The sequence below is a fragment of the Oncorhynchus nerka genome, linkage group LG7, assembly GCF_034236695.1.
Source record: "Oncorhynchus nerka isolate Pitt River linkage group LG7, Oner_Uvic_2.0, whole genome shotgun sequence".
Taxonomy (NCBI): domain Eukaryota; kingdom Metazoa; phylum Chordata; class Actinopteri; order Salmoniformes; family Salmonidae; genus Oncorhynchus; species Oncorhynchus nerka.
In genome coordinates, this window is record NC_088402.1 from 97,903,176 (window position 1) to 97,917,435 (window position 14,260).

At 43.8% G+C, this 14,260-nt stretch overlaps 1 protein-coding gene across 1 annotated transcript in view; it reads right to left on the reverse strand.

Moving 5' to 3' along the window:
* Positions 1–4,015: 4,015 nt before the first annotated feature.
* lad1 (ladinin) overlaps positions 4,016–14,260 on the reverse strand; it is a 48,892-nt gene continuing 38,647 nt past the window's right edge. The window contains exons 10-12 of the mRNA XM_065021033.1: positions 12,545–12,611; positions 7,340–7,564; positions 4,016–4,564 (exon numbers count right to left, since the gene is read on the reverse strand). Coding sequence (XP_064877105.1) covers positions 4,463–4,564; positions 7,340–7,564; positions 12,545–12,611 — 394 coding nt within the window. The 3' untranslated portion in view covers positions 4,016–4,462. The remainder of the gene's footprint in view (positions 4,565–7,339; positions 7,565–12,544; positions 12,612–14,260) is intronic.

Consider the following 14,260-nt stretch of genomic DNA (forward strand, 5'->3'; position numbering starts at 1 on the left):
TGCTGCCATGCTGTGTTGTCTCTCTTTATGTAGTGTTGTGCTGCTACCATGCTGTGTTGTCTCTCTTTATGTAGTGTTGTGCTGCTGCCATGCTGTGTTGTCTCTCTTTATGTAGTGTTGTGCTGCTACCATGCTGTGTTGTCTCTCTTTATGTAGTGTTGTGCTGCTACCATGCTGTGTTGTCTCTCTTTATGTAGTGTTGTGCTGCTACCATGCTGTGTTGTCTCTCTTTATGTAGTGTTGTGCTGCTACCATGCTGTGTTGTCTCTCTTTATGTAGTGTTGTGTTGCTACCATGCTGTGTTGTCATGTTGTGCTGCTACCATGCTGTGTTGTCTCTCTTTATGTAGTGTTGTTCTGCTACCATGCTGTGTTGTCATGTTGTGCTGCTACCATGCTGTGTTGTCTCTCTTTATGTAGTGTTGTGCTGCTACCATGCTGTGTTGTCTCTCTTTATGTAGTGTTGTGCTGCTGCCATGCTGTGTTGTCTCTCTTTATGTAGTGTTGTGCTGCTGCCATGCTGTGTTGTCTCTCTTTATGTAGTGTTGTGCTGCTACCATGCTGTGTTGTCATGTTGTGCTGCTACCATGCTGTGTTGTCTCTCTTTATGTAGTGTTGTGCTGCTACCATGCTGTGTTGTCTCTCTTTATGTAGTGTTGTGCTGCTACCATGCTGTGTTGTCTTGTTGTGCTGCTACCATGCTGTGTTGTCTCTCTTTATGTAGTGTTGTGCTGCTACCATGCTGTGTTGTCATGTTGTGTTGCTACCATGCTGTGTTGTCTCTCTTTATGTAGTGTTATGCTGCTACCATGCTGTGTTGTCATGTTGTGTTGCTACCATGCTGTGTTGTCTCTCTTTATGTAGTGTTGTGCTGCTACCATGCTGTGTTGTCTTGTTGTGCTGCTACCATGCTGTGTTGTCATGTTGTGCTGCTACCATGCTGTGTTGTCATGTTGTGCTGCTACCATGCTGTGGTGTCATGTTGTGCTGCTACCATGCTGTGTTGTCTTGTTGTGCTGCTACCATGCTGTGTTGTCATGTTGTGTTGCTACCATGCTGTGTTGTCATGTTGTGCTGCTACCATGCTGTGGTGTCATGTTGTGCTGCTACCATGCTGTGTTGTCATGTTGTGCTGCTACCATGCTGTGTTGTCATGTTGTGTTGCTACCATGCTGTGTTGTCATGTTGTGCTGCTACCATGCTGTGTTGTCATGTTGTGTTGCTACCATGCTGTGTTGTCATGTTGTGTTGCTACCATGCTGTGTTGTCATGTTGTGCTGCTACCATGCTGTGTTGTCATGTTGTGTTGCTACCATGCTGTGTTGTCATGTTGTGTTGCTACCATGCTGTGTTGTCATGTTGTGCTGCTACCATGCTGTGTTGTCATGTTGTGCTGCTACCATGCTGTGTTGTCATGTTGTGTTGCTACCATGCTGTGTTGTCATGTTGTGTTGCTACCATGCTGTGTTGTCATGTTGTGCTGCTACCATGCTGTGTTGTCATGTTGTGTTGCTACCATGCTGTGTTGTCATGTTGTGCTGCTACCATGCTGTGTTGTCATGTTGTGCTGCTACCATGCTGTGTTGTCATGTTGTGCTGCTACCATGTTGTGCTGCTACCATGCTGTGTTGTCATGTTGTGCTGCTACCATGTTGTGCTGCTACCATGCTGTGTTGTCATGTTGTGCTGCTACCATGTTGTGCTGCTACCATGCTGTGTTGTCATGTTGTGCTGCTACCATGTTGTGTTGCTACCATGCTGTGTTGTCATGTTGTGCTGCTACCATGTTGTGTTGCTACCATGCTGTGTTGTCATGTTGTGTTGCTACCATGCTGTGTTGTCATGTTGTGTTGCTACCATGCTGTGTTGTCATGTTGTGTTGCTACCATGCTGTGTTGTCATGTTGTGTTGCTACCATGCTGTGTTGTCATGTTGTGTTGCTACCATGCTGTGTTGTCATGTTGTGTTGCTACCATGCTGTGTTGTCATGTTGTGTTGCTACCATGCTGTGTTGTCATGTTGTGTTGCTACCATGTTGTGTTGCTACCATGCTGTGTTGCTACCATGTTGTGTTGCTACCATGCTGTGTTGTCATGTTGTGTTGCTACCATGCTGTGTTGTCATGTTGTGTTGCTACCATGTTGTGTTGCTACCATGCTGTGTTGCTACCATGTTGTGTTGCTACCATGCTGTGTTGTCATGTTGTGTTGCTACCATGCTGTGTTGTCATGTTGTGCTGCTACCATGTTGTGTTGCTACCATGCTGTGTTGTCATGTTGTGCTGCTACCATGTTGTGTTGCTACCATGCTGTGTTGTCATGTTGTGTTGCTACCATGCTGTGTTGTCATGTTGTGTTGCTACCATGCTGTGTTGTCATGTTGTGTTGCTACCATGCTGTGTTGTCATGTTGTGTTGCTACCATGCTGTGTTGTCATGTTGTGTTGCTACCATGCTGTGTTGTCATGTTGTGTTGCTACCATGCGGTGTTGTCATGTTGTGTTGCTACCATGTTGTGTTGCTACCATGCTGTGTTGCTACCATGTTGTGTTGCTACCATGCTGTGTTGCTACCATGTTGTGTTGCTACCATGCTGTGTTGTCATGTTGTGTTGCTACCATGCTGTGTTGTCATGTTGTGCTGCTACCATGTTGTGTTGCTACCATGCTGTGTTGTCATGTTGTGCTGCTACCATGTTGTGTTGCTACCATGCTGTGTTGTCATGTTGTGTTGCTACCATGCTGTGTTGTCATGTTGTGTTGCTACCATGCTGTGTTGTCATGTTGTGTTGCTACCATGCTGTGTTGTCATGTTGTGTTGCTACCATGCTGTGTTGTCATGTTGTGTTGCTACCATGCTGTGTTGTCATGTTGTGTTGCTACCATGCTGTGTTGTCATGTTGTGTTGCTACCATGTTGTGTTGCTACCATGCTGTGTTGCTACCATGTTGTGTTGCTACCATGCTGTGTTGTCATGTTGTGTTGCTACCATGCTGTGTTGTCATGTTGTGTTGCTACCATGCTGTGTTGCTACCATGTTGTGTTGCTACCATGCTGTGCTGCTACCATGCTGTGTTGCTACCATGCTGTGTTGCTACCATGCTGTGTTGCTACCATGCTGTGTTGTCATGCTGTGTTGCTACCATGCTGTGTTGCTACCATGCTGTGTTGTCATGCTGTGTTGCTACCATGCTGTGTTGTCATGCTGTGTTGCTACCATGCTGTGTTGTCATGCTGTGTTGCTACCATGCTGTGTTGCTACCATGTTGTGTTGCTACCATGCTGTGCTGCTACCATGCTGTGTTGCTACCATGCTGTGTTGCTACCATGCTGTGTTGCTACCATGCTGTGTTGCTACCATGCTGTGTTGCTACCATGTTGTGTTGCTACCATGCTGTGTTGCTACCATGTTGTGTTGCTACCATGTTGTGTTGCTACCATGCTGTGTTGCTACCATGCTGTGTTGCTACCATGCTGTGTTGCTACCATGTTGTGTTGCTACCATGCTGTGTTGTCATGTTGTGTTGCTACCATGTTGTGTTGCTACCATGTTGTGTTGTCATGTTGTGTTGCTACCATGTTGTGTTGCTACCATGTTGTGTTGCTACCATGTTGTGTTGCTACCATGCTGTGTTGCTACCATGTTGTGTTGCTACCATGTTGTGTTGCTACCATGCTGTGTTGCTACCATGTTGTGTTGCTACCATGCTGTGTTGCTACCATGTTGTGTTGCTACCATGCTGTGTTGCTACCATGCTGTGTTGCTACCATGCTGTGTTGCTACCATGCTGTGTTGTCATGCTGTGTTGCTACCATGCTGTGTTGCTACCATGCTGTGTTGCTACCATGCTGTGTTGTCTCTCTTGTTGCGCTGTCCTATTTGTTATTTAATTCATCCCCAGCCCAAGCAGGAGGCCTTTAGCCTTTTTGGTAGGCTTTCATTTTAAATGTTTTCTTTACTGACTTGCCTAGTTAAATAAAGGTTAAATAAATAAATAAATATAAAGACCAGGAGGATATAAAGTGTTGATATAAAATGTTTTATTTAGGGTTAAAGGTTAGACACATTCTTAGGAGTTATGTTTAGGGGTTAGGGGGTATGGGATTTAATATGGTAGGATTAGGGTTAGGTTTAGGGTTAGGATTAGGGTTAGGGTTAGGGTTAGGTTTGAGACAGATTAAGAGAGCATTGGCATAGCTATTAGAGTCATTTTATTACAGAAAGATTCACCTTATTAAAATTACAATCCCAAAATTCCCTGAATCAGGCTAGGGTCAGGGCTAGGGTCAGGGTTAGGGTTAGGGTTAGGGTCAGGGTTAGGGTCAGTCACCTTTAAAAGTGTTAAAGCAATAATCACCTGCCTCTAACCTCTCCTTTCCTCCCCTCCTCCACATCTTTCTTTCTCCCTACCTCAAGCTGTATGTACTTTTGAACTGTAAAATGAAGGTTTACATTGAGTCCTTCTTCACTTATCGACCTTGGTGTGGTGGTTTGGGTTAGGAGAGCTGTCCTCCCCTGCACTCTCAAACGCACCCCGCTTACTGGGGATATTAACATGATGCAGATCCTAGAGAGAGAGAGAGAGAGAGAGAGATTGTGATTCTGTCCACTCAGCACACATTCATCCTAGAGGATGGAGCTGTGTTGGGCCAAGTGCAGACACCATAGAGGATGGAGCTGTGTTGGGCCAAGTGCAGACACCATAGAGGATGGAGCTGTGTTGGGCCAAGTGCAGACACCATAGAGGATAGAGCTGTGTTGGGCCAAGTGCAGACACCATAGAGGATGGAGCTGTGTTGGGCCAAGTGCAGACACCATAGAGGATGGAGCTGTGTTGGGCCAAGTGCAGACACCATAGAGGATAGAGCTGTGTTGGGCCAAGTGCAGACACCATAGAGGATGGAGCTGTGTTGGGCCAAGTGCAGACACCATAGAGGATGGAGCTGTGTTGGGCCAAGTGCAGACACCATAGAGGATGGAGCTGTGTTGGGCCAAGTGCAGACACCATAGAGGATGGAGCTGTGTTGGGCCAAGTGCAGACACCATAGAGGATGGAGCTGTGTTGGGCCAAGTGCAGACACCATAGAGGATGGAGCTGTGTTGGGCCAAGTGCAGACACCATAGAGGATGGAGCTGTGTTGGGCCAAGTGCAGACACCATAGAGGATGGAGCTGTGTTGGGCCAAGTGCAGACACCATAGAGGATAGAGCTGTGTTGGGCCAAGTGCAGACACCATAGAGGATAGAGCTGTGTTGGGCCAAGTGCAGACACCATAGAGGATAGAGCTGTGTTGGGCCAAGTGCAGACACCATAGAGGATGGAGCTGTGTTGGGCCAAGTGCAGACACCATAGAGGATAGAGCTGTGTTGGGCCAAGTGCAGACACCATAGAGGATGGAGCTGTGTTGGGCCAAGTGCAGACACCATAGAGGATAGAGCTGTGTTGGGCCAAGTGCAGACACCATAGAGGATGGAGCTGTGTTGGGCCAAGTGCAGACACCATAGAGGATAGAGCTGTGTTGGGCCAAGTGCAGACACCATAGAGGATGGAGCTGTGTTGGGCCAAGTGCAGACACCATAGAGGATGGAGCTGTGTTGGGCCAAGTGCAGACACCATAGAGGATGGAGCTGTGTTGGGCCAAGTGCAGACACCATAGAGGATGGAGCTGTGTTGGGCCAAGTGCAGACACCATAGAGGATGGAGCTGTGTTGGGCCAAGTGCAGACACCATAGAGGATGGAGCTGTGTTGGGCCAAGTGCAGACACCATAGAGGATGGAGCTGTGTTGGGCCAAGTGCAGACACCATAGAGGATGGAGCTGTGTTGGGCCAAGTGCAGACACCATAGAGGATGGAGCTGTGTTGGGCCAAGTGCAGACACCATAGAGGATAGAGCTGTGTTGGGCCAAGTGCAGACACCATAGAGGATGGAGCTGTGTTGGGCCAAGTGCAGACACCATAGAGGATGGAGCTGTGTTGGGCCAAGTGGGTTACACGCTTCACATGTCAGTCAGTCAGTCAGTGTATGTGTGTCTGTCTGCGTGTGTGTGTCTGTCTGTATCTACAGTCAGAGCAGAGACAGGGCTCCCTAGTGCTGATGAAGCTGTGATCTAGCGGTTAGACCTGGTAATAACCTTTATCATTAAACCACTTTTGGCTTAGTGCCATCATCCATCACATCCATAAAAGCAGATAACATTCTATGGCAACTTTAATTCACTTCCTGAATTGACCTAATTCCTGAAACGTGGTACGATGGTTGTCTGAGTGTTCTGCCACACTGTGGGGTTGTAGGAGGAGCTAGTAATGTTATGGGAACACTAGTGAATAAGTGGGAGGGGCTATTTGGTCTGTGGGTGGAGTTAGTTGTAGGAGGGGCTATGTACTCACCGTGGGTTTGTGGGCAGAGCCACCAGGTCTGTGGGTGGAGTTAGTTGTAGGAGGGGCTATGTACTCACCGTGGGTTTGTGGGCAGAGCCACCAGGTCTGTGGGTGGAGTTAGTTGTAGGAGGGGCTATGTACTCACCGTGGGTTTGTGGGCAGAGCCACCAGGTCTGTGGGTGGAGTTAGTTGTAGGAGGGGCTATGTACTCACCGTGGGTTTGTGGGCAGAGCCACCAGGTCTGTGGGTGGAGTTAGTTGTAGGAGGGGCTATGTACTCACCGTGGGTTTGTGGGCAGAGCCACCAGGTCTGTGGGTGGAGTTAGTTGTAGGAGGGGCTATGTACTCACCGTGGGTTTGTGGGCAGAGCCACCAGGTCTGTGGGTGGAGTTAGTTGTAGGAGGGGCTATGTACTCACCGTGGGTTTGTGGGCAGAGCCACCAGGTCTGTGGGTGGAGTTAGTTGTAGGAGGGGCTATGTACTCACCGTGGGTTTGTGGGCAGAGCCACCAGGTCTGTGGGTGGAGTTAGTTGTAGGAGGGGCTATGTACTCACCGTGGGTTTGTGGGCAGAGCCACCAGGTCTGTTGGTGGAGTTAGTTGTAGGAGGGGCTATGTACTCACCGTGGGTTTGTGGGCAGAGCCACCAGGTCTGTGGGTGGAGTTAGTTGTAGGAGGGGCTATGTACTCACCGTGGGTTTGTGGGCAGAGCCACCAGGTCTGTGGGTGGAGTTAGTTGTAGGAGGGGCTATGTACTCACCGTGGGTTTGTGGGCAGAGCCACCAGGTCTGTGGGTGGAGTTAGTTGTAGGAGGGGCTATGTACTCACCGTGGGTTTGTGGGCAGAGCCACCAGGTCTGATTGGGTGGAGTTAGTTATAGGAGGGGCTATGTACTCACCGTGGGTTTGTGGGCAGAGCCACCAGGTCTGTGGGTGGAGTTAGTTGTAGGAGGGGCTATGTACTCACCGTGGGTTTGTGGGCGGAGCCACCAGGTCTGTTGGTCTTGCTGACCCAGCGGTTGATGCGGTCGGAGATTCCAGACGCGGATCTGCGAGGTTCCTGTCTGAGAACCCCAGAGCTGCACGGAGCGGCTGCCTGATCCTTTTCAAATAGGCATCTCTTCTTCGAAACCTCATCCAGCAGGAACAGGGTCCTCTGGGCAATGTCGGGAGAACGCAGAGACTCAGACTTCTACAGGATTAGAGACAGAGAGGGTTAGAGACAGAGAGGGTTAGAGACAGAGAGGGTTAGAGTCAGAGAGGGTTAGAGACAGAGAGGGTTAGAGACAGAGAGGGTTAGAGACAGAGAGGGTTAGAGTCAGAGAGGGTTAGAGACAGAGAGGGTTAGAGACAGAGAGGGTTAGAGTCAGAGAGGGTTAGAGTCAGAGAGGGTTAGAGACAGAGAGGGTTAGAGACAGAGAGGGTTAGAGACAGAGAGGGTTAGAGTCAGAGAGGGTTAGAGACAGAGAGGGTTAGAGTCAGAGAGGGTTAGAGTCAGAGAGGGTTAGAGACAGAGAGGGTTAGAGACAGAGAGGGTTAGAGACAGAGAGGGTTAGAGTCAGAGAGGGTTAGAGACAGAGAGGGTTAGAGACAGAGAGGGTTAGAGACAGAGAGGGTTAGAGACAGAGAGGGTTAGAGACAGAGAGGGTTAGAGACAGAGAGGGTTACAGACAGAGAGGGTTAGAGACAGAGAGGGTTAGAGTCAGAGAGGGTTAGAGACAGAGAGGGTTACAGACAGAGAGGGTTACAGACAGAGAGGGTTAGAGTCAGAGAGGGTTAGAGACAGAGAGGGTTAGAGACAGAGAGGGTTAGAGTCAGAGAGGGTTAGAGACAGAGAGGGTTAGAGACAGAGAGGGTTAGAGACAGAGAGGGTTATAGACAGAGAGGATTTGGATTTGGAGTTGATTCCAAGGCAATACATACAAGACTGAAAATACACAACTTGAAGCAACCATCATGTTTCACCTTGGAGCACATCCTCACTGGCCAGTGAGGGCCAAGCCTGGACACACCCACAACTTTTTAACATTTTATTTCCCCTTTATTTAACCAGGTAGGTCAGTTGAGAACACCTTTATTTAACCAGGTAGGTCAGTTGAGAACACCTTTATTTAACCAGGTAGGTCAGTTGAGAACACCTTTATTTAACCAGGTAGGCCAGTTGAGAACACCTTTATTTAACCAGGTGGCCAGTTGAGAACACCTTTATTTAACCAGGTAGGCCAGTTGAGAAGACCTTTATTTAACCAGGTAGGCTAGTTGAGAACACCTTTATTTAACCAGGTAGGCTAGTTGAGAACACCTTTATTTAACCAGGTAGGCCAGTTGAGAACTCCTTTATTTAACCAGGTAGGCTAGTTGAGAACACCTTTATTTAACCAGGTAGGCTAGTTGAGAACAAGTTCTCATTTACAACTGCGACCTGGCCAAGATAAAGCAAAGCAGTGAGACACAAACAACACAGAGTTACACATGGAATAAACATACAGTCAATAATACAATAGAAAAAGTCTATATACAGTGTGTGTAAATGAGGTAGGATAAGGGAGGAAAGGAAATAAACAGGCCGTAATGGCGAAATAATTACAATATAGCAATTAAACATTGGAGTGATAGATGTGCAGAGGATGAGTGTGTAGTAGAGATACTGGGGTGCAAAGGAGCAAGATAAATAATAGTATGGGGATGAGGGAGTTGGATGGGCTATGTACAGATAGGCTATGTACAGATGGGCTATGTACAGATGCAGTGATCTGTAAATACCTAGGTCTCTGGCTAGACTATAAACTCTCCTTCCAGACTCATATTAAACATCTCCAATCCAAAATTAAATCTAGAATATGCTTCCTATTTCACAACAAAGCCTCCTTCACTCACGCTGCCAAACATACCCTCGTAAAACTGACCATCCTACCGATCCTCGACTTCGGCTATGTAATTTACAAAATAGCCTCCAACACTCTACTCAGCAAACTGGATGCAGTTTATCACAGTGCCATCAGTTTTTTCACCAAAGCCCCATACACCACCCACCACTGGGACCTGTATGCTCTTGTCAGCTGGCCCTCGCTACATATTCGTCGCCAAACCCACTGGCTCCAGGTCATCTATAAGTCTTTGCTAGGTAAAGCCCAGCCGTATCTCAGCTCAACAACAGGTATATTTCACTGGTCACCCCCAAAGCCAATTTCTCATTTGGCCGCCTTTCCTTCCAGTTCTCTGCTGCCAATGACTGGAACGAATTGCAAAAATCACTGAAGCTGGAGACTCCTATCTCCCTCACAAACTTTAAGCATCAGCTGTCAGAGCAGCTCACAGATCATTGCATATCTGTACATAGCCCATCTGTACATAGCCCATCTGTACATAGCCCATCTGTAAATAGCCCATCTGTAAATAGCCCATTCAACTACCTCATCCCCATACTGTTATTTATTTATTTTCTCCTTTGCACCCCAGTATTTCTACTTGCATATTCATCTTCTGCACATCTATCACTCCATTGTAATTACTTCGCCACTACGGCCTATTTATTGCCTTACCTCCCTAATCTTACCTCATTTGCACACACTGTGTATAGATTTTTTCTCTTGTATTATTGACTGTACGTTTGTTTATTTCATGTGTAACTAACTTTGTGTCGCACTGCCTTGCTTTATCTTGATCAGGTCGCAGTTGTAAATGAGAACTTGTTCTCAACTGGCCTACCTGGTTAAATAAAGGTGTTCTCAACTGGCCTACCTGGTTAAATAAAGGTGTTCTCAACTGGCCTACCTGGTTAAATAAAGGTGTTCTCAACTAGCCTACCTGGTTAAATAAAGGTGTTCTCAACTAGCCTACCTGGTTAAATAAAGGTGTTCTCAACTAGCCTACCTGGTTAAATAAAGGTGTTCTCAACTGGCCTACCTGGTTAAATAAAGGTGTTCTCAACTGGCCTACCTGGTTAAATAAAGGTGTTCTCAACTAGCCTACCTGGTTAAATAAAGGTGTTCTCAACTAGCCTACCTGGTTAAATAAAGGTGAAATAAATCAAATTAAAAATACATTTAAAAAAGTACACTTGGATCTACGCTTAAAGAGATGGGTGGGGCTAAAGCTTAAGAGGGTGTGAACAATGCTGAATGGGTGAACACAAAGAAGAGATCTCCAATATTAGTACAAAAACATCCAAAGGCCATTTTCTCGAAAGTGAGTTTTACAAGTTCATCAACTTTCAAAGGAAAATGACTTTCCCATTGTTCCTCAAATGTAGTGTATAATATACCATTTAGTAGCTCTGAATCTCTACTTTTATCCAATGTAAAAAACACCATTTCACATATACATATGACCGATTTGAGCCGGTCGGTCACATATATGACGTTATATGTGATGTTATGTGTGATGTTATGTGATGTTATGTGTGATGTTATGTGATGTTGTGTGATGTTATGGTATGTGATGTTATGTGATGTTGTGTGATGTTATGGTATGTGATGTTATGTGATGTTGTGATGTTATGTGATGTTATGTGATGTTGTGTGATGTTGTGTGATGTTATGTGATGTTATGTGATGTTGTGTGATGTGATGTTATGTGATGTTATGTTATGTGATGTTATGTGATGTTATGTGATGTTGTGTGATGTGATGTTATGTGATGTTGTGTGATGTTATGTGATGTTATGTGTGATGTGTGATGTTGTGTAATGTTATGTGTGATGTTGTGTGTGATGTTGTGTAATGTTGTGTGATGTTGTGTAATGTTATGTGTGATGTTGTGTGTGATGTTGTGTAATGTGATGGTATGTATAATGTGATGTGATGGTATGTATAATGTTATGTGATGGTATGTATAATGTGATGGTATGTATAATGTTATGTGATGGTATGTATAATGTGATGTGATGGTATGTATAATGTGATGTGATGGTATGTATAATGTGATGGTATGTATAATGTGATGGTATGTATAATGTGATGTGATGGTATGTATAATGTTATGTGATGGTATGTATAATGTGATGGTATGTATAATGTGATGGTATGTATAATGTGATGGTATGTATAATGTGATGGTATGTATAATGTGATGGTATGTATAATGTGATGTGATGGTATGTATAATGTGATGTGATGGTATGTATAATGTTATGTGATGGTATGTATAATGTTATGTGATGGTATGTATAATGTGATGGTATGTATAATGTGATGGTATGTATAATGTGATGGTATGTATAATGTGATGGTATGTATAATGTGATGTGATGGTATGTATAATGTGATGTGATGGTATGTATAATGTTATGTGATGGTATGTATAATGTGATGTGATGGTATGTATAATGTGATGGTATGTGTAATGTTATGTGATGGTATGTATAATGTGATGGTATGTATAATGTTATGTGATGGTATGTATAATGTGATGGTATGTATAATGTGATGGTATGTGTAATGTTATGTGATGGTATGTATAATGTGATGGTATGTGTAATGTTATGTGATGGTATGTATAATGTGATGGTATGTATAATGTTATGTGATGGTATGTATAATGTGATGGTATGTATAATGTTATGTGATGGTATGTATAATGTGATGTGATGGTATGTATAATGTGATGGTATGTATAATGTTATGTGATGGTATGTATAATGTGATGTGATGGTATGTGATGGTATGTATAATGTGATGTGATGGTATGTATAATGTTATGTGATGGTATGTGTAATGTTATGTGATGGTATGTATAATGTGATGTGATGGTATGTATAATGTTATGTGATGGTATGTGTAATGTTATGTGATGGTATGTATAATGTGATGTGATGGTATGTATAATGTGATGGTATGTATAATGTGATGTGATGGTATGTATAATGTTATGTGATGGTATGTATAATGTGATGGTATGTATAATGTGATGTGATGGTATGTATAATGTTATGTGATGGTATGTATAATGTGATGGTATGTATAATGTGATGGTATGTATAATGTGATGTGATGGTATGTATAATGTTATGTGATGGTATGTATAATGTGATGTGATTGTATGTATAATGTGATGGTATGTATAATGTTATGTGATGGTATGTATAATGTGATGGTATGTATAATGTGATGGTATGTATAATGTTATGTGATGTGTAATGTAATGTGATGTGTGATGTAATGTGATGTTCTACCTGAGCTGCATGGGCCAGTTTCTCCATCTTCTCCTGGATGGAACGGGATGACACCCTCTGTTTGGAACTAAATGGGGACAGGGTTATGGTTATGGGTTATGGGTTATGGGTTAAGGGTTAGAGATTAGTGATTAGGGTTACATTTTAGGGTTAGGGTTATGGGTTAGGGTTATGGGTTATGGGTTAAGGGTTAAGGGTTAGAGATTAGAGATTAGGGTTACATTTTAGGGTTAGAGATTAGGGTTACATTTTAGGATTAAGGGTTAGGGTTAGAGATTAGTGATTAGGGTTACATTTTAGGGTTATGGGTTAAGGGTTAGGGTTAGAGATTATAGATAAGGGTTACATTTTAGGGTTAGGGTTAGGATTAATGGTTAGAGATTAGAGATAAGGGTTACATTTTAAGGGAAGGGTAAGGATTAGGGTTAGGGGTTAGGGTTAGAGATAAGGGTTACATTTTAGGGTTAGGGTTAGAGATAAGGGTTACATTTTAGGGTTAGGGTTAGAGATAAGGGTTACATTTTAGGGTTAGAGATTAGGGTTACATTTTAGGATTAAGGGTTAGGGTTAGAGATTAGTGATTAGGGTTACATTTTAGGGGTATGGGTTAAGGGTTAGGGTTAGAGATTATAGATAAGGGTTACATTTTAGGGTTAGGGTTAGGGTTAGGATTAATGGTTAGAGATTAGAGATAAGGGTTACATTTTAAGGGAAGGGTAAGGATTAGGGTTAGGGGTTAGGGTTAGAGATAAGGGTTACATTTTAGGGTTAGGGTTAGAGATAAGGGTTACATTTTAGGGTTAGGGTTAGAGATAAGGGTTACATTTTAGGGTTAGGGTTAGAGATAAGGGTTACATTTTAGGGTTAGGGTTAGAGATAAGGGTTACATTTTAGGGTTAGGGTTAGAGATAAGGGTTACATTTTAGGTTAGGGTTAGAGATAAGGGTTACATTTTAGGGTTAGGGTTAGAGATAAGGGTTACATTTTAGGGTTAGGGTTAGAGATAAGGGTTACATTTTAGGGTTAGGGTTAGAGATAAGGGTTACATTTTAGGGTTAGGGTTAGGGTTAGAGATAAGGGTTACATTTTAGGGTTAGTGTTAGAGATAAGGGTTACATTTTAGGGTTAGGGTTAGAGATAAGGGTTACATTTTAGGGTTAGGGTTAGAGATAAGGGTTACATTTTAGGGTTAGTGTTAGAGATAAGGGTTACATTTTAGGGTTAGGGTTAGAGATAAGGGTTACATTTTAGGGTTAGGGTTAGAGATAAGGGTTACATTTTAGGGTTAGTGTTAGAGATAAGGGTTACATTTTAGGGTTAGTGTTAGAGATAAGGGTTACATTTTAGGGTTAGTGTTAGAGATAAGGGTTACATTTTAGGGTTAGGGTTAGAGATAAGGGTTACATTTTAGGGTTAGGTTAGAGATAAGGGTTACATTTTAGGGTTAGGGTTAGAGATAAGGGTTACATTTTAGGGTTAGGGTTAGAGATAAGGGTTACATTTTAGGGTTAGGGTTAGAGATAAGGGTTACATTTTAGGGTTAGGGTTAGAGATAAGGGTTACATTTTAGGGTTAGGGTTAGAGATAAGGGTTACATTTTAGGGTTAGGGTTAGAGATAAGGGTTACATTTTAGGGTTAGGGTAAGGGACAGGCATTATTATTGTATTCTTATATTCTTATAGTGTCAGTATAAAACATGTTAAATGTTCACCAGA